The sequence below is a fragment of the Vigna umbellata genome, chromosome 3, assembly GCF_029865625.1.
Source record: "Vigna umbellata cultivar VRB3 chromosome 3, Vumbellata_1.0, whole genome shotgun sequence".
In the NCBI taxonomy this organism is placed as follows: Eukaryota; Viridiplantae; Streptophyta; class Magnoliopsida; order Fabales; family Fabaceae; genus Vigna; species Vigna umbellata.
In genome coordinates this window covers 42,026,004-42,047,212 of record NC_142167.1, presented here as the reverse complement: position 1 = coordinate 42,047,212, position 21,209 = coordinate 42,026,004, and the positions used below count along the sequence as shown (strand labels likewise).

Here is a 21,209-nt window from a genome sequence, read left to right as displayed (position 1 = left end):
ATTGTCTCCCTCATGACTCACTTCCAGTGCCTCCTCCTGTGTCTCTTCCAGCTCCAGCAAATGAGTCTAACATGCCTATTGCCCTCCGTAAAGGTATACGCTCTACCTGTAACCCTTCCCCCCATTATACTGTTCTTAGTTACCACAGATTATCTCCATCTTTTTACACTTGTCTCTCATCCATTTCTTCTGTGTCAATTTCCAAGTCTGTGGGTGATGCCTTAACTCATCCTGACTGGCGTCAAGCTATGCTGGATGAATTAAGGGCTTTACAGAAAAGTGGAACTTGGGAGCTTGTCCAATTACCATCTGGAAAGTCTGTTGTTGGTTGCAGGTAGGTGTATGCTATCAAGGTTGGCCCTGATAGCACAATTGATCGTCTGAAAGCTCGACTGGTTGCCAAAGGCTACACACATATTTTTGGTTTGGATTATGGTGATACTTTTTCTCTAGTGGCAAAAATGACCTCTGTTCGCCTATTCATTGCCATGACCGCTCTTCGACAATGGCCTCTTTACCAACTTGATGTAAAAAATGCTTTCCTTAATGGTGATTTGCATGAAGAAATTTATATGGAGCAACCACCTAGCTTTGTTGCTCAGGAGGAGTCATCTGGATTGGTATGTCGTCTTCGCAAATCCTTATATGGCCTAAAACAGTCTCCTCGGGCCTGGTTTGGTAAATTCAGCTGTGTTGTTCAACAATTTGGTATGTCTCGTAGTGAAGCGGATCATTCAGTGTTCTATCGCCACTCAAGTGCTGGATGTATCTACTTAATAGTGTATGTTGATGACATTGTTCTCACAGGAAGCGACTATCTTGGCATCTCTCAGATGAAACAGCACCTTTGTCACCATTTTCAAACCAAAGATCTTGGCAAACTCCGGTACTTTTTGGGTATTGAAGTAGCACAATCCAATGCTGGTATTGCCATATCTCAGAGGAAGTATGCGTTAGACATCTTGGAGGAAACAGGGTTAATGAACTGTAAATCTGTTGAGACACCTATGGACCCTAACATCAAACTCCTACCAAATCAGGGGGAGCCTTTCTCAGATCCTGAACGATACAGAAGATTAGTTGGTAAATTAAACTATCTTATTGTTACACGTCCTGACATTTCCTTCGCAGTTAGTGTGGTGAGTCAATTTCTAAACTCTCCATGTGAAGATCATTGGGATGCAGTAGTTTGCATATTGAAGTATATTAAAGGATCACTTGGAAAAAGTTTGCTATATGGTCCTAACAACGATACAAAAATCGTTTGCTATTCAGATGCTGATTGGGCTGGTTCCCCTTCTTATAGGAGGTCTACTTCTGGATATTGTGTCTCTATTGGTGACAACCTGATATCTTGGAAAAGTAAGAAGCAAAGTGTTGTGGCAAGGTCCAATGCAGAAGCAGAATATAGAGCTATGGCATCAGCTACTTGTGAGCTTGTGTGGCTTAAACAATTGCTTAATGAATTAAAATTTGGAGATGTCACTCACATGACACTTATATGTGATAATCAAGCTGCTCTCCATATTAGCTCTAACCCTGTCTTCCATGTGAGAACCAAGCACATTAAAGTTGATTGTCATTTCATTCGAGAAAAAATCATATCCGGAGATATCAAGGCTAAGTTCGTTAACTCAAGCAACCAGTTGGCAGACATATTCACTAAGTCCTTACGAGGACCTAGAATTGATTATCTTTGTAACAAGCTTGGAACATATGATTTATATGCTCCAGCTTGAGGGGGAGTGTTAGATGTTAAGATGTGTGTTTTTGTTATTTTGGTTTAGCCTATTCTGTGTTAAGGGCATTGGCCCATATCCTACAATATAAATAAACTACCCTATGTGTATGCAAAACACACAAGGGATATTTTCTCCCAATCTTCTCTATTTCTCATAGAAATCAATGCCTAAACACATGTCTGCCCTCCTTCCATCTCTTGATGAGCTGACGATATGGGACTGCCTAAGAGTGGAGTTGTCTGAGGGATGTTTGCCATCAAATATGGAAGACATGAATATTATGAATTGCTCCAAACTTGTTGCCACGCTAAAGGGAGCTTGGGGAACCAACCCTTCCTTAAAATCCTTCTCTATTGTCAATGTGGATGTGGAGTGTTTTCCGGGTGAAGGTTTGCTCCCATTCTATCTTCCTGAGCTATTCATAAAGGATTGTCCAAAGCTTAAGAAACTGGACTATAGGGGTCTATGTCACCTCTCCTCTCTTAATGAATTAATTCTTCGTAATTGCCCAATACTCCAATGCTTGCTAGAGGAAGGTTTGCCCAAATCCATTTCAAAACTAATAATTGAAGACTGCCCGTCAGTGCTGCAAGAGAGAAGAAGGTGAAGACTGGAAAACGATTGCTCACATTCAAACCATACGCGTTGACGGGTAACGACTGAACATACAACACGAAACATCTGATGCACCAATTGTCATATGCCTACATTTGTCGGCAGGTCCGTCAGGTTTTCCTTACTATATTTGAAACATTTCAAATACAATATGCAAATAGTTTAATCTCTAATTCATCACTTTCTCTCACATCAACTTTTTGTCTTTTTAAGATCTTATTATTCGATATTCTCTTTCGAAGTTGGTTAACAATGTTATATTTATGAAACAGAGTTATGGCTAAAAAACAGTCCAGCATACATTGTGCGTCATATATTTATCACTAGCATCTGAATTTGGCTCCTTGTCAATATAAAATTTTTTCCACATCTGGTGCAATAGTTTATAACTCAGACAGTGTTCTCTGAAGATTATAATAAAAAACTTACACTGAATGCATCCATTTCTGATCCTTGGCATTTTTGTGTCCATGTTGTATATAACATAGTGTTTAGGGCCAAAGTTGTCCACCAAGACCAACTTGGGCTAGTTCGTCTTCAAATGCAACAGAGAAGTAAGGGTAATTTGGTAAAGTCTACCCTTTTTTCCATTATATATACAACACCATGTTATGCTTTGTTTCATCGTCACATCCTACAGTTTCGAAACCAAATTTTATCTCCATCCAGGTGTTCATTAAGTAACTTGTTTGCCAATATAATTTTCACTTTTCGGTCTACTTGTATGTTGTAGTAACTTATTTCCTTTGAAAGTTGTACAGACGTTGAAATCATGGAACCTTGAAAGGGACTTGATATTGATGACATTGTTTCCAAAGATGGAATTCTACCTCAACACTCATCCTAGGGCCCGTGGGAATGTGCAAGTTGCATTACTCTACTGGGAAAGAGAAAATGCATGGTTCACTCAACATTTTTTTAAGGATATTGCTGCAACCACTTATGATTGTGATTTTAAATTAAATCTTTGGAAATTGATAGAGAAGTTCATTCAATACCATGGTTAACATTTGAACAAATTAATTAATTCTATAAAACCTCTTAATGATGGTACTATGAAATACTTGGCAATGAGTAGAGAAGTTCATACGATACAATGATTAACCTTTGAACAAATTAATTAATTAGGTTTAATGTCTCCGTAGATCCCTATTTTCGTCCAGAATCTCAAATAGATCATTTTCTTTTTCGGCGTCTCAATTGGGTCCTTGTTTTTGTAAAATTGAAGCAATTAGAGGCTTGCCGTCAAATTGTGCAAACGGTCGTTTAACTTTGGGTTACGTGGCATGGTTCAGTGTGTGGATTAATCAAATGGCCGTTTGCGCAATTTGACGGCAAGCCTCTAATTGCTTCAATTTTACAAAAATAAGGACTCAATTGAGACTCCGAGAAAGAAAGGGATCTATTTGAGATTCTGGTCGAAAATAAGGATCTACCGAGACATTAAACCTAATTAATTATATACTCCTCTTAATGATGGTACTATGAAATACTAATGTGAACTGTAGGACTTTATTAGGATGGCAACATTACAAATGTTACCCACCTAGCATCTACGAAGTCATTGGATGTCCTCCCTTTTGTGACCTACATTGGGACTTTTTATACAACTTTAACAAAATTTAATCAAACCAAGATTTATATAACAACCAATGATATGTTCTTCCTATCTATCATAAACATCATCACAATTACAATATCAAAAGAGAAACCCCAGCTAAATTGGGTGGCTGTTTTACAAAAGAAATTGAAAACCCAAGACTAAAACATAAGTGGCAAGCAGTGAATAAATAAGTAGGTAGTTGCGTAAGACTTTTTGTACAACTTTAACAGAATTTAATCCAACCAAGCTTTATACAACAACCAAGTATATGTTCTTCTTATCTACCACAAACATCATCACAATTACCATATCATAATAGAAATCGGAATTGGGTGACTATTTTGTAAAAAGAGTTTAATACACAACAAATTAAAATTAATAGTAATAGTTATATTGTCAAGGTTAACAACATCAATGTTCACAGCAAGATGTACTTCTACTAAAGCTTACAACAATGCTAACAATATGTAACTATTAGGGTCCCTTTTCCTCCAATAACCAGCAAATGGAGTTCTAATGGCATGACTCTTGAAGTGTTTTCGTGGTCCAACCTCCATACGCACATACATATTGTTTTGGTCTCTATCAACCACATTTTAAACCTGGGTGTTGTCATCCATATGTTGAACCAACGTATCATCACGACAAAAAATCTTGTCTCCTGCAGCATAATCATGATCATCCACCCTTGCACCAAGATTTCTATCGTTATCGTCCTTAGCCTACTGTTTCACCCTTTCTTAACCCATTTCTTCTAACTTATAAACAAAACCTTCAAGTTCACATGTAACTTGTGTTTGGAATGCAAGTGTGAGTCTAAGTCTCACATTGAATAGAAATGAGAAAGTAGAACACTATATAAAGATGAAAGACTCATTAATCCATTACCTTAAGGTTTTGGATAGAGAGTAGTGTCAATCCTTTATATGGTTGGACTCATATCTCATTTGGTATTATGTTTCCCTAGTGAACCTCCTCCTCGATAGATCCAACAATGGTATCAGAGTCGATGGTTTGTGTTGGTGACTGGCTCAGACGAGTATAATAGTCCTTATACCGAAAGTCTTCCTAGTAAGGTATTCAGCTAAGTAAGTCCTGTGTACCTACGTGGAAGGGACTCACCCTTGAGGGGAAGATTATTGGGAATCCAAATGTGTTTTATGTGTTTTTGATGATGAGAATGCATAATTAATAACACATGTGTTTTATGTGTTACATGTTCTATGCTTACATGTTATATGCGTATATGAGAACATGATTGTGTTGTTGTTGTGTTGTTCATTGCATTTCACTGTGTTATATATGTGATTTTATACATGAATGCATGACACATGTTTTTAGATGGAAAAACCACAAGCACTAATGTTGAACTTTAATTGTGTGGCAAAACAACAGTTTGAAATCAATTACATTATGGGGTGAATCAATTAAAACTCGTGTATTTGCACAAACCTTTTCAAGTGTGCTGTGAGAGTTTTTCAAAGAGAAAAGTTTTCAAAACTTTACATAACACTGTTCCATAATCGATTACATGCGATATGTGTTCGATTAAGTTTGTTACTATTTTGGAATCTGTTAATCCTTGATATAACTGTTACAACGACTATATTTTTAAATGTGTTGATCAAACATTAAATGTTATCCGACTGCATTAATTGTGAATTCAATTAATTGCTTTGACTGCTACTATCTGTTATAACTGAATTGGTGTATTCGACTACATTAGTAGCAAAGTCAATTATGTTGAGTCTGATATGAGTTCATCTATATATTGAGCGAATTTGATTTCTATAGAGACTTTTGTGATTCTAACATTTTCATATTCTTTTGCAAAAAAGTGTAAAGCTTACAGAAAGAGAAAAAACTCCAAGAAAGTAGTTTGACCGTGGTGATCAACTAATTGTGATTTCTTGAAGAGAAAGAATGACTGAGTTTTCATAGTCTGATCTATCTGCACATTTGGGTGTCTACTACAAGATCAGGTTCTAAAATTTGTTGAAGATTAGGTTGAGTTCCCTGTTGTGATTACAGGAAGAAGGATGTGTTGCATTCTTGACTTTGAGGGTGCCTCAAAGGGGTTGGACTATAGGAGAGGGGATTCTTGTTGCTAGTCTGTTTGTGTACTGCCTATATTTTGATTAGAGGGTTAGAGAGGTGTTTTATATTTTTGACGTGAGGTCTCTATAAAAACCTTGTAGTAAAAACCTTTATCATTATAGTGCATTGGCTTCTTATGGTTGGAAGGACACTGGATGTAGTCTTGGCCGAACCAGTATAAAAACTCAGCGTTTGAACTTTCTTATCCCTACTCTGTTACATTCAATCGATTATACTTTACACGCATTCGATTAAATTTCCACTGCATTGAAAATATTTTAACTTACGTTTCAAGAAAAGTATAAAGGCATCTCTTTTGGTGAAAAAGATTTTGAAAGTTTTAAATTTTATACTTCACCAATTCACCCCCCCCCCCCCTTCTTGGTGTGAGAAATTGAGTCATTCTATTTTAACAATCATAAAGCATTCTTGGTTCCAAATATTCTAACCACTCCTGGTATGCAAGTATTCTAACCACTCCTAGTTTACATGTATTTTCTTACAAGTTAGAAATAACTCTCTTAGGAGGATATTTAAGTAATACAAAGTATTTATGAATTCTTGTAATCGTTCTCTCTCTTTTTGATTGAAAGCTTTAGACAATGTGAGCTCATAGCAGAGTGCTTATTCTACAATTGCTTTCTTGTTTTCTCTCTTCTCACTTTTTGGATATGAGCGTTGGACACTATGAGGTCGAAGATAACCCTTTAGAGTAGATATTCAATGATATCTCTTTTGTTCATTTCTCTGAATGGAAGCTTTTGACATTATGATCTTAAAGATAAAGAAGCAAGGTAAGTATGCAATGATAGCTCTATTTTACTTTCTCCTTTTCTACTTGCCCATCTTTCTTGTTCTAGCTTGCACAATCTTCTATCTCTTTTCTTCAACTTTTGTGAAACATCTTTTATAGACTTCCACGAGAGATGATCCTTGGACATAGAGTTGACTTCCATATAGGCTTCATAGCCTTTTTAGGCAACATAGTCAGACTTAAGTCTATGTTGTAGAATGATAGTGCTCTCTCACACCAATAGCTTGTACGATCTTTTTAAGTTAGAAGCTTTGAGGAAACATTCCAGGAATGTCTTTTTATCTCTCAAAGTCTTTTTGATCTTTGTGAAAAGCTTCTGAATAAAGTTTGGTATTGTCATTTCTTGCACTGAAAAAAGAGAACAAGGTGTGTAAGCAAGGAAACACTTTTCCATACAAAATTAATTGTTTTAAACGTTGATGATCATTAAGCACATTGCATGTTCAAGGCACTCTTGCACATGTCAACATCATTTTACTAAAGCGTCGTTTAATGGAAACTCGATGTAGATGACATGTTCTACCCTTGTTTCATAAAGTTGTCTACGTAATGTTACATCGTTTATGTATGAGCAAGTTTAACGTTTAAACGCTTTATCATGTGATTAGGTGTATGTCTTGCATTTCAGACACTATCTATTTTAACCTCTTTAGTGTTTCGGATAGAGGATTATATTGACAAACATTTACTTCATTCAATATTATCTTTTACCATATTCAATCATTATTAGATGTTACTTTTTGTAAGCAATATTTATTTTAGTATTATTTGATAAATTTCAGAACATTTTGTTAGACAATCTAGTTTCTCTAGATGATTTTGTCTCAACAATGATTTGTCAAATAAATTTCCATGATCATTGATCACAATTGAAACAAGGCTTATGTTTGGACAAATGAAAGCAAACATAACTTATGCTCGCACAAATAACCACCATCTCAAGCATATCTTCAAAGTAGTTCACATTTTGATCAAGGGTAGGCACAAAAGATTTTTATTCAAATCATGAACAATTATAATCCAATCAAGTTACTATATGCATTAGAAATATCCGACTAGACAAGTTAAAAATTTCACAACTAGAAACTAGAAAATAAAACTAGAATTTAAAGACTAAAAGAAAATAAAAACGTGAATTTAAAACTCAAGGCTATCCACCAAAAGAGTCCTACGAAAGAGTCTTTACTGCTGCTCATAATATACTATGCTTACTCTCATCCTCGTCATCTTTGTTATCATCATCATCATCTCCATCATCTGCAATTGTTGCTTCACCTCTTCCAACAAAATTACCCTGGTCCTAGGCCATGCTACTCTAGCATCAAAGTCTTTAGAAGATAAGGTATTCAACTCTAGCATGCTAGAGATATGTCCCGGTTGTGCATCCAAACTATAATCTACAACATTATCTGCTCATGTGTAATACAAGTCATATGATCATATCACAGGTGAAAACCTTAATCACAAACATACAAATGTGAATTAACTTAAAATAAACATACTAACTAAAATTTATAGATGAATAATAATAACACATCATAATTTGCCTCCCTCAATCTTTCCATGAATATAAAGAATAAATAATCAAATATGATGGAATTATCTTTGATGGATATAAATAATAACACATCATAATTTGCCTCGCTCAATCTTTCCATGAATATAAATAATATCACATCATAATTTGTCTAGTCAACCAACAACAATGAATCTATACATAATCTCGAAGAGGTTCAATTATCATTGATGGAATTACAATTTGAATAAGATCCAATATTTTATTACTCTAATCAAATCAGGAATATAGTTGAAATTATCAATCTAGATCAATATACTTTTTTTTTCCGAAATCATGCTTATTAATAATAAATCCTAAAAATGACTTCAATTTGAGTTGTTAAAAATATTTTTTTAATAACATACGTTTTTAAAAAAACAAAAAATAGTAAGAGGCTTTTATTAAAATACTTAATTATTTATCATGTTAAATAAGTTAATAAAAGTATGATCAAAATTTTATTGTATTAAAACTTTTTCTTAATTTACTAAGTTAGATTCTTATTTTCTTTCACATAATAAACAATTTGGTAAAAGACCTGAAACTAAAAACTTCGTTATTTTTTAACACATTAACCAAACATATATGTAAACATTCCCACCTTTATACTTCTAACATTAAATTTTTCTTGTAGCAAATGTGATACCAGAATACATCAAAATGGAGAACTGTCTGATTTGCCTCATAGAACACCTGAGATATATATGGGTTTAACAATATATATATATATATATATTACAAAAAGGAGGTGATGCTTTTTGTTTTCATCTGCAAATTATTTGTCTTCAATTTCTTATTGCTTTTGAAAGCATCGATGGAAAGAGGTTTGTGTATGAAAGTTTCCATTATCTTGGAAAAATGTTAGAGACAGTTACATCATTAATGGAAAGATTCTTGGAACTTTTTGAAGTAGATGCATCATCTAATGTCATTCTTCCTACTGAAAATGCTGGTTGGTTAGGTTTTGGAAGAGACATCATGTCACTAGCTAGCATTACAACTACAGTGGACATTGTTGGTCTATCGGCTGCATCTTCTTGAACACACAACAGACCAATGTGCATGCACTTCACAAATTCACTCTCTACAAAACTTTCCTCCAACACTGGATCCATTAGTTCCAAGCATTTTCCTTCACACCAAACTTTCCAAGCCTGCAAATAATTGCAATTTTTTTAAATTTCATAAGCTTTAGTTAACATGCTAATAATTAGTTTCTTGATTTGCACGAGATGAAAGAAAATTTAGAAAAAGATGAGAGGAAAGATTGAGTTTATATTTTATTCTAAAGCCTTGATCGGGTAACACTGAATACTCACATATAATGTAAGACTTTGACCACATTCTGATAGATAGAATCCACTGTTCTTTTTCCCACAAATGATTTCCAGAACAAGAACTCCATAGCTGAAAACATCAGATTTCACTGAAAACAATCCTTCCATAGCGTATTCTGGAGCCATGTATCCACTAATGGAAATAAAAAAAATTGTTTAATTTTATATTGAAGTATATCTGTAAAACTTTGCTAAATTTTATATTGAAGTATATGTTTAAATTTACAGATATGTTTGGTAAAAATAGAACTTACTATGTGCCCATTACTCGTCTTGTATTTGCTTGGTTCTGGCCTTTCTCAAATGATCTTGCCAATCCAAAGTCTGATATTTTAGGATTCATTTCTCAGTATTATAAAAATAATATCAGAATCAAGAAAGCTTACCTTTTCCTTGTTCGTCTCTCTCCCCTCTACATTTTTCTCTTCTGCACCAACGTGCTTTAAGGCTCCCAAGGCCACCGGACCACCGCTGGACCTCCATGCTTGGAAAGGGAACTCTCTGGAAGCTCCGTTCTCTCTCCTCACTCGTTTGATAGATTTCTGGACACGCTTGCAGAAAAGGCTGAGGCTGTCTGCCTTAACCATGCCACGGGCCACTCTATTTTGGGCCTCGTTACTGTGCATCCCATTTTGGGCCTCAGCCTAAAATAGGTTCAGTACCTGCTCTGCTTCCGCTCCGCTTGCTTTCCTTCTTGATAGGTTCTTGAACTGGTCCATACAATTCTTGATCCCATGGACCATGCTGAATACAACAACCCAGCCAGCCCTTACTACTTGCATCCAGGAGAGAATCCTGGACTCACCCTCATTACACAAACTCTGAATGAAAACAATTACTCCTCTTGGAGCAGAAGCATGAGAAGAGCCTTGCTCTCCAAGAACAAAGTGAAATTCATTGATGGGTCCATAAACAAACCACAGAAAGATGATATCTTGTATGATGCTTGGGAAAGATGCAACATGATGATATTGTCTTGGATAACCAAGACACTCTCTCCACAAATTGCTGAGAGCGTGATATATGTGGAAGAGGCAAAAGAATTATGGGAAGAGTTGAAAGAAAGGTTCTCTAAAGGAGATCATTTCAAGATTTCTGATCTTCTTCAAGATATACACTCCATTAGACAAGGGGAAAGAGGAGTTAGCCAATTCTTTACAGATTTAAAGATTCTGTGGGAAGAATTGGAGTTCTTAAGACCCATTCCCACTTGCATATGCAAGATACCATGCAGTTGCGCTCTCTCAAAAGTTTTCTTGAAGTACAGAGAAATGGAGCATGTGATATGCTTCCTAAAAGGATTAAATGACTCATACAACACTGTTAGAACACAGATCCTCCTAATGGATCCCCTTCCAAACATCAATCGGGTTTTCTCTCTTATCATGCAACAAAAAAGACAAATGTAAATCTTTGGCACTGTAGGTTAGGCCATCCAGGGGACAAAATTATGAAACAGATATGTGGGAATTTTCCTTATGTCAAAATAGGCACAAATATTGTGTGTGATACTTGTCACTATGCCAAACAACGAAAATTGCCTTTTTTGCCTAGTACTACTACTACTGCTGAATGTTTTGATATTATTCATTGTGATATTTGGGGCCCGTTTGGTACTGCTTCTATTCATGGCCATAAATACTTCCTCACCATAGTTGATGACTATAGTAGGCATACTTGGATTTTCTTAATGAATAATAAAGGCCAAACTAGAGATTTGCTGCAGAATTTTATAATTAAGATTAAGAATCAGTTTAACAAAGGAATCAAAGTTATTAGGTCTGATAATGGGCCTGAATTTAACTGCACAGATTTTTATAGATTACATGGTATTACTCATCAAAGGAGTTGTGTTGAAACTCCTGAACAGAACTCTGTAGTTGAAAGGAAACACCAGCACATTTTGAATGTTACCCGTGGTCTCCTTTTTCAAGCCAATGTGCCTAACACTTACTGGTCCTATGCTGTTAGCCATGCTGTTTACCTCATAAATAGGTTGCCTACCCCCATTCTCGATAACAAAACCCCTTTTGATCTACTTTACAATCTGTCCCCTTCCTATTTAAATCTTAAAATCTTTGGATGCTTGTGTTTTGTCTCTACCCTTGAACATAACAGGAATAAACTTGACCCAAGAGCTAGAAAAGCTGTTTTTCTAGGTTACAAATCTGGTGTCAAGGGGTATCTTGTCCTTGACATAAACACCAAAGAGCTTCTCATAAGCAGAAATGTGGTTTTTCACGAAGACATTTTTCCCTATAGAAATCTGCAGGAAAGCCATACAGATTCAGCAACTAGGAGGGAGACAACTGATTCTTTCAAAGATCTCTTAGAAGACCAATTTCACATGGATGATCCCCTACATGTTGAATCTGTAAATACAAGTCAGGAAGAGCCACAACAGCTCACTGTTAGTGAAAACAGCAATGACACAGCAGGAGATAACCAGGACCTCCAATTGCAAAGAAAATCAAATAGAACCAGAAGGACTCCCGAATACCTTCAAGATTATGTTCACCAGGTGCATCAATCTCTATCTCTGAAAAATAATCTTAAAACCCCTTATCCTATATCCAACCTGTTGTGCTGTGATAATCTTACAGAGAGGCATCTAAGATATACCATGGCTGTCACGGTTAGCAAAGAGCCAAAATCCTATAGTGAAGCAAAAGGTATCAGTGAATGGGTAGAGGCCATGCAGAGAGAAATTAAAGCCCTGCAAGATAATGACACGTGGGTTCTAACCCAGCTGCCCCCAGGAAAGGCTGCTATAGGGTGTAAGTGGGTATATAAGACAAAGTATAAAGCTGATGGGAGCATTGAAAGGTTCAAGGCTCGCTTGGTGGCGAAAGGCTACACACAACAGGAGGGAATAGACTACTTGGACACGTTTTCTCCTGTTGCCAAACTAACTACCGTCAGATTGCTTATTGCCCTAGCAGCTTCCAATAATTGGTTTCTACACCAACTAGATGTAGACAATGCTTTCCTACATGGAGACCTCAATGAAGAGGTATACATGGAGCCACCTCCAGGTTTGTTCAACCACAACAAAGAGCAAGTTTGCAGATTAAAAAAGTCCCTATATGGCCTCAAGCAGGCCAGTAGGCAGTGGTTTGAAAAATTATCCTCTTTCTTAATATCTGTTGATTATATACAATCTAAGTCTGACCACTCTCTGTTCATCAGAACAACTTCTACCAGTTTCACTGCTTTACTTGTGTATGTAGATGACATTGTTTTAACAGGAAACTCTATAACAGAAATCAACAGGATGAAGGAACTGTTACACAAGAAGTTTCGAATAAAGAACCTTGGTGAGCTTAAGTACTTTCTGGGTCTGGAAGTTGCCAGGTCAAAGAAAGGCATTCATTTATGCCAAAGGAAGTATGCCTTGGACATACTGGAAGAAACTGGGATGTTAGGATGCAAGCCTTCCTCTACTCCCTTCCTCAGCGAAACAACTTCCTTATATAAAAAGGATAGCTACCTGGATGATCCAGGACCATATAGAAGACTAATAGGAAAGTTGCTTTATCTTACAAATACTAGACCAGATTTATGTTTTTCAGTTAATTTACTTAGTCAGTTCATGCAATCACCAACTGACCACCATTACCGTGCCACCCAGCACATTCTCAGGTATATTAAGGCTAAACCCTCTGAAGGGCTATTTTTCCCTGCTGATTCTTCCATGCAGTTGAAGGCATTCAGTGACTCTGACTGGGCTACTTGCCCTAACACTAGAAGATCTACAACGGGATTCTGTGTCTTCCTAGGTTCATCCCTTATCTCCTGGAAGTCTAAAAAGCAGAAGACCGTTTCAAGGTCATCTACAGAAGCCGAGTACAGAGCACTAGCAGCCACTGTATGTGAAATACAGTGGCTCTGTTACCTATTACAGGATTTTCAAGTTAAGGAATCAGGGATCCCTGCTTTGTATTGTGACAATAAATCTGCGAGACACATAGCTCACAACCAAAGCTTCCACGAACGCACCAAGCATATTGAGCTTGATTGTCATGTGGTTCGTGAAAAGCTTCAAGAACGACTCCTCACTCTCCTTCCCGTGAGATCCGACGAGCAACTTGCCGACATTTTCACCAAGTTCCCTCATCGCGTCAAATTCAAAACCATTGTACCCAAACTTGGATTGGTGACCATACACCATCCAGTTTGAGGGGAGGCTATTAAGAATCAAACATTTTGCTACTGGGGCTACATTCAATGGACCGAAATACATTCGGTTTAGGGGTTGTTACTTGCTTTTAATGTACTGTTTTCTGTTGTATCAGAACTCTATAAATAGAGTTCTGTTTTGTATTTTACAAGTTACAGAAATAAAGAGAAACACTCAGTATTATAAAAATAATATCAGAATCAAGAAAGCTTACCTTTTCCTTGTTCGTCTCTCTCCCCTCTACATTTTTCTCTTCTGCACCAACGTGCTTTAAGGCTCCCAAGGCCACCGGACCACCGCTGGACCTCCATGCTTGGAAAGGGAACTCTCTGGAAGCTCCGTTCTCTCTCCTCACTCGTTTGATAGATTTCTGGACACGCTTGCAGAAAAGGCTGAGGCTGTCTGCCTTAACCATGCCACGGGCCACTCTATTTTGGGCCTCGTTACTGTGCATCCCATTTTGGGCCTCAGCCTAAAACATTTCATCATCTAATAAAACATTACTAGCTTTGAGATCTCTGTGAATAACTTTGAGTCTAGAATCCTCGTGAAGGTATAAAAGTCCTTTTGCTATGCCATTAATGATGCTTAATCTTAGTTGCCAATCCAACTGTCTTTTCTTTCTCTCATCTGAAAAAATATATACACATCATGAACAGCTAAAAGATATGCAATTTTTGTTGAGTATTAACTATAATAATTGGTGCTACCTACTACTTATGTACAATAAATGTTCTTTATACGTCCTAACTACTTTTAGTCCCACAGATAGCTGCACCGTTTGACTTGTTTCCATAGACAAGACTAATTATGAATCAAAATATTGAAGAAACAATTGAAGCAACGGATGCCACATAAACACTGTTATTCAATGACGCTACACAAGAAGCAATTTTTTAACAAATATTTGACCAGTTTTACTCATTTTTTTACTGTTTGTGGTTATCTGAAAGTTTTTCTTTATGTTACGTGGTATATTTTTGAACCAAACGGGATATGGTTTTCTAAACCAAAGATAATAACATACCAAAGAGGTGAAAGTCGAGACTTGCGTTTGTCATATACTCATATACAAGTATCTTCTCTTTTTCCTCCAAACAGCATGCCAAAAGTCTTACAAGGTTGCGATGTTGCAATTTAGCTATGAACATTACTTCATTCTTGAATTCTTCTGACCCTTGACCAGAAGATTCTGAGAGTCTTTTGACTGCAATATGTCTTCCATCTGGCAGAACTCCCTGATAAAAGATCGGATAAATATAAGGTTAAAGAACATTGAAAATGATAGAAGTAAAAATCTGTGCCATAAATTCCTAGTCTACCTTGTAAACGGGGCCAAATCCACCTTCCCCTAGCTTAGATGCTTCTGAAAAGTTATCAGTACTTTGTAGAATTGTGATTAATGGGATTGTAGAGATGTCTGGATTCAGTGTTTCCTCAGTTTGAACATTGTGATACGAAGATAGACGAATGGTCTCAGGGATACCTCCACCTACGGTGAAGACAAGTTTTTGATTTCATATTTGAGTATATGTGAAAATTAAGATAACATCAAACAAAATATAGCATGTTTTGTTAGAGGAAATTACCAGTTCTTCTTCCAGTTCTAGTTCTTTTTCTGAACCAGAAGCAATAAACACTGAAACATAGCAAAGCTACTGCGCCCAGCACGCTTAAGCCAATCATCAATAGTTTTGCCTTACTACCACCCCTTTGTTTGGCTGTAACGACAATATAAAACAAGCACACTAGTTTTTAAGACAGATTTTCAAGATTTGATAACCAGACTTATATATATACAAAATAGCAAACTGACTCATGTAATAATATGAGGAAATCATACATTATTCATAGGTTAGAAGAGAGTAATATATTATTAGTAGTAGTATATTATAGAAGAAAAAGCTATTGAATTTAGCGTCACCTATTTGAGTATCAGGCACAGAAACAGAAGATGCTTGATTGGGAGGAAGGTAGAAAATATAGTCGTCATACTTTATGAGACAACTTGCAGTGGAAACTTGCCACCCCAACTTATGCTCACAGCATTTGGGAACTTTTGCTAGCATGGTCTCCAAACACTCTCTGCACCCTTCACTTGTGAGATCTCTACTGCATTGAACCAAGCCATACCTTCTCTCAGTGGAACTCAAATTGAAGCCATCCATATAGTACAACTGGTTGGTCTCCACAGTAGCTTTTCTGATCAAACTTTTCATAAAACCCTCACCCTTTTGAATCTCTTCCGAACTAGAGACATTTTTTGATCCAGTATGATTCCATGATGGGTCTACTGTAACATTACCAAAGAAGTTTTCATTTGAGTACCTTAAGATGCAGAAATCATACCATGTAATAACAGATACCCTGTTCGGGCAGCGCTGAAGAACTTCTCTGGCAGCAGTGGAAACACAGAACTGACAAAAGTATCCAGAAACATCACCACGGCAATCATAGAGGCCATACACAGCAGCATCTGCACCAGAGGTGCTGTTGCCAAAGCTGTTATGGTTATAGCCTTTGCTTGTGGCTGCATCTGAGGATAACCATGTCAGAACACTTTTAAGGTTGTCTTTGTATTCACTGCTGAGAGATTTTGGGGTGGTGGAACTGCAGTCATCTCCCACATAGTTTGGTGGTTGAGCCTCTGTAACAAGTAGTTTGAAGCCAAGCAAAAACATAAAAACAAAGGAATATATTGATCTCACAATCAATTGTTTTTCTTCCATGGAAAGTATGTGGATTTGGTTTACTCAATATATGATAAATGATAGATACGTCAAATGAAGTATTTGGATTTACACATCACAAGAAGTGTGAAGTTTGAAAGGAATTTGGTCACACAAATATATATATATATATATATATATATATATATATATATATATATATATATATATATATATTAATTGTGGATGTCCTAAGGAAAAAATCTTGTGAATAAAAAAGTTGTCTTTAGATGTTGAATGTTCCGTGATTGTAGGTAAATGAAAGAGAAAATACACTGCTATAATGGATACTGTCTACCACACTTACATCATCAAGCTAAACCATATATAAGTTAGCCCACTTTATGATGCCTAACAAAAGAAAAGTCAAAAGACTTCTTCTATCTCAGAAAACTAGTATATTTAAGGTGTTTTTTTCCAGTATATTAATAACAACAACTATGTTATTTATCAAAATAATTTCACTCTCTAAATAAATAAATGTATTATGTTATCTGCACAATGTAAGTATTTCAGCATGATTTACTTTTACATACTGAGTATTACCATGATTTGAATACTAGACTACTTGAACAAGTGAAATTTCTATGACTTTTGTCTTTTAATTAAAAATTATTTTTCAACTGCAAATATACTAAAATTGATGTAACAATTACTTTAGAGTGTTTACTAAAATCGTGAGGAAAAGAATGAAGAAAAATTATATCGAAATATTTAAATTTGTTTTTATTAAAAAATCTTTATCCACACACTACTTATCAACACTTAAATTGAAAGCCAGAACTTGAAAATATATTTAAAAAGGCAAGAAGAAATTCAAAGAGGAAAAAAAATAAAAACAATAGAGAAAAAGGTTAGAGACTTAAAAGAAAAATTGTAAAATTTAAATGTCTGCTATAGTTTTATATTGGGAAAATAATTCTTCTATTAAAATTATTTATATAAGTAATATTTTCTATGCTTTTGACCATTATTTTTTATTTGCCCTTAGATATTTATAATATCCAAATTAGAGTGAAGATTCAATAGATAAAAAAAAGAGAATCAAAGTATCTCAATATATTTCCCGTTCTCTATTTATATAAAAGAGTTTTCAGGGTATGCATTTGTTAGTATTTTGAAGCTAAGAAAGGAATAGTGGATGGGATACAAAAATAGAAGTAGTAAAATGTGGAAATAGTAGTTGGAAGATGTATTTTATAGTTGGAATGTGTTGTCTTACCTCAAATGGTAATATACATGGTATTTATAGAACTCATTTCATCCACATGATTATTCTAGAAAATCCTAGCTTCAACCATTTATGTAAAATGGATTTTACCTTCTATCTTAGGTGTTTCTTCATTGTTCTAAAATTTGCATATTTCAATACTTCTATGTTAGGATTTTTTATATTCTTTTAGAATCTGCATTACACTTTAATGTCTCAGTAACTCCAAGCACAGTGAGTAGTAGTTCAAACATTGGTCTTGGTAATGCCTTTGTGAAAATATATGCAATTTGATCTTCTCTCTCTGTTAGCTTGACCCATTCTTCTTGTTTCACAAGCTCGTTACAGCTTGCAAGCTCTAGTATGGACAAGTTGCCATATTCATATATGTTTGTCAAAGATCTTACTCGTCTTGGAGTAGATTCAAGTGATAATTCTTCTGGATTTTGAATTAATGTTGGAGTTGAAAAAGATTCTTGAGCATGTATATTATTATCTTCTTGGCTTATAGTGGGTTGATTGATGGGCATGCATAATGTCTTCCTCTCAATTTGCTCTTCTTCCTAATTCCAGGTAGTTTTTTCATCTACTTTAATGTCTTTGTTGGTAGTTAGCTTCTTTTTTTGAAGATTGTAGACTTTGTAGCCTTTTTCATTGTCTACTATTTCCCAGGAAGATACCTTGTACGATCTTGTCTTCTAGTTTGTATCTCATTTGGTTTGGAACGTGAATACAACAAACATATCCAACTACTCTTAGATATTTAGTTTATGGTTTCTTCCTGCTCCAAGCTTCAATTGGAATCTTGTCTTAAATTGCTTTAATAGGACATATGTTGAGTAGGTAGACTACAACGTAGACTACTTTAACCCAAAAAGTATTTGGTAGTCCTTTCTCCTTCAGCATCGATCTCGCCATCTCCATGACTTTGAGATTCTTTCTCTTTAATACCATTTTTGTGTGGAGTATATGTGACTATAAGTTGTCACTCTATGTCTTCATCTTTGTAGAATTTGTCAAACTCACGAGATGTGTACTCCAAAGATTTCTTACTTTACCTTTAAGAAATATACTCATGTCATTCTAGAGAAGTCATTAATGAAGAGGATGAAATACCTATTGTTGTGAAGTAAGCATCCTCATTGGTCCACAGACATTTTTATATATCAACTCTAGTAAGTCTTTTTCTCTCCATGCTTTGTTTGTCGAGAATGGTAATCGGTGTTGTTTGCGGAGAAGACATCCTTCGCAAGATTCATTATTCTCCTTCAAGCATGGAAGATCTCTTATCATGTTTTTCTAATAGAGAAGCTTTAAGGCTTGTGTGTTGAAGTGGCCAAATCTCCTATGTCAAATCCATGAGTCATCAACTTATACCTTCATGGAAATATTAGTTTTAGGTTTGAAGCTTATAGGAAAGCTTTTATTTCTCTTCTCCATTTTTACTTGGCCAATTTCTAACATTCCATTGTCATAAATTTTGCATGTATCTTTCTCAAAATGAAGAGAATATTCGTTCTCTATCATTTGGCCAATACTTAAGAAATTCTCTTTAATATCAGGAACTAGTAAAACATCCTTAATAAATTTCTTACCTTTCTTTGTCTCCACCATGACAGTTCCTTTGCCAAAAAGGCTCCATTGTGGTGTCGTTTCCCTACCGAAATTGAAATTGATAGATTTATCAATGTCTTTTAAGATGCTTTGATCTTTGGCCATGTGATTGCTACATCCACTATGCAAGTACCGACTTCCTTCTCCACTTGGAGATTCTTCATTAGCATGAATAAGTGTTACTCCGTGTTATGTTCTTTGGAAAAGTTTGTTTGATGCTTATTTTTATTACAACAATACTTCTTTTCATGGCCAAATTTCTTGCAGTATTTACATATTGAAGTTTTTCATGATGCCTATAATCTTTTTCCAAGTGACTTGTCATTTTACAAATGCTACATGGAGGATATTTTCCTTGACGGGTCATAGAGAAGCTTCTAAATTTTTTCTTATTTCTAGAAATTTCCCCTCTAGTTTTATTTCCTTCACATTCGTCATTTTGATACCGTAATTTTAGTTTCAATTGAAAATCATTTTTGACCAAGTCTTCTTCGCTCGTGTTCAATCTTTATTCATAAGCTTCAAGAGAATCCATTAGTTTTGTGACTGTCATTGTAGCCAAATCTTTTGTTTGTTCAATCACAGTTGCGATTGTATCATATATATTTTTGGGGAACATAAATTATTTTTTTCTCGACAATATTTGTCAAGAATATGTTACACATAGGTTATAATCTGACTAACTATTTCTTTTATTCTAGAATGGTAGTCTTTAATGGTCTTAGATTCTTTCATTCTTATTAATTCAAACTCTCATATAAGAGAATGAAGTTTAACATTTCGTACATCACCACTTCATTGAAGCTCCTCTTGTATTGTGTTTCAAGCTTACTTTTCACTTGTTACATCTATTATTCTTGAAAAGATTGTTTCATCAACTGAACAAAGCCCTTGAATCTTTTTGTTTGTTTTCCTTCAACTCCTAGTTTTGAGTTATAATAAGGGTGGAGATGTCTTTCTGGAATAGTGAATACCTCTTCTATCATGTTTCATAAATCTTGGGAGCAAAAGAGTGTCTTTATTTTTACACTCCAAAAATCATAATTTTCTCCTACGAAAATAGGTACTGGAATTGATGATGTTTGATTGACAGTGGTCATAGGTTGAGAAAATATTTTGGAAGTAGTGTAGAATGGAGTTATAAGTTTTTTAAGTAATTGAAACTTTTATTTACGCCTAGTAGATGATCGAACGTAGCTCCCACTATTAATTTTTTGAAGTTGTAAAAGGAATAGTTGATTAGATAGAGAAAATATGAAAATAGTAGAACGTGAAAGTTGTAGTTAGAAAAAGAACATTTTGTAGTTGGGATGTGTTATGTCTTAGATGTTTTCTTACATCAAATGATACAATACATAGGTATTTATAGATCCAATTTCACCCACATGATTATTTTAAAAAATCATAACTACAGTAACTTATGTAGAATGTCTAGATTTTACCTCCTATCTTAGGTTTTTTCATAGATTTTCTATATTCTTCTACAACTTTCATTATACTTTAATAGCATGAAGAAAATTGTCTAAGTGGTCAAAATCTATTATAGAGAACAAGTTAAAGCTTGAGAGGATGTATAAATTTCAAAATCAAGTTTTGGAAAAAATAATTAGAAAGTCGCTCTTAAACTTAGAAACTTGATATTCGAGTAAACATTCCATGTATAAACATGACACGTTAACTAACTTAACTAAGATTGAATGTGACAATTTA

General features: G+C 35.2%; 1 protein-coding gene and 1 pseudogene across 2 annotated transcripts; one reads left to right on the top strand and one right to left on the bottom strand.

Annotated features, from left to right (window-relative positions):
• Positions 1-980: 980 nt before the first annotated feature.
• Positions 981-1,739, top strand: LOC148202520 (secreted RxLR effector protein 161 pseudogene; annotated as a pseudogene).
• A 7,445-nt stretch (positions 1,740-9,184) lies between these two features.
• On the bottom strand, positions 9,185-16,773 carry LOC124819965 (cysteine-rich receptor-like protein kinase 10). Of its 2 annotated transcripts, XM_047291581.2 has the most exons (8): positions 15,871-16,773; positions 15,536-15,667; positions 15,269-15,438; positions 14,974-15,184; positions 14,431-14,576; positions 10,021-10,112; positions 9,749-9,899; positions 9,185-9,583 (listed from the first exon to the last, which is right to left on the bottom strand). In XM_047291581.2, the coding sequence occupies exons 1-8, from the start codon at positions 16,673-16,675 to the stop codon at positions 9,275-9,277; spliced, it is 2,016 nt and encodes a 671-aa protein (XP_047147537.1). In that variant the 5' UTR covers positions 16,676-16,773; the 3' UTR covers positions 9,185-9,274. The 2 variants fall into 2 exon arrangements, with proteins under 2 accessions (XP_047147537.1, XP_087966466.1); XM_088110340.1 differs by lacking the exons at positions 14,431-14,576; positions 14,974-15,184; positions 15,269-15,438; positions 15,536-15,667; positions 15,871-16,773 and adding an exon at positions 10,153-10,285 and having other exon boundaries at positions 10,021-10,090.
• Between the last annotated feature and the right edge of the window lie 4,436 nt (positions 16,774-21,209).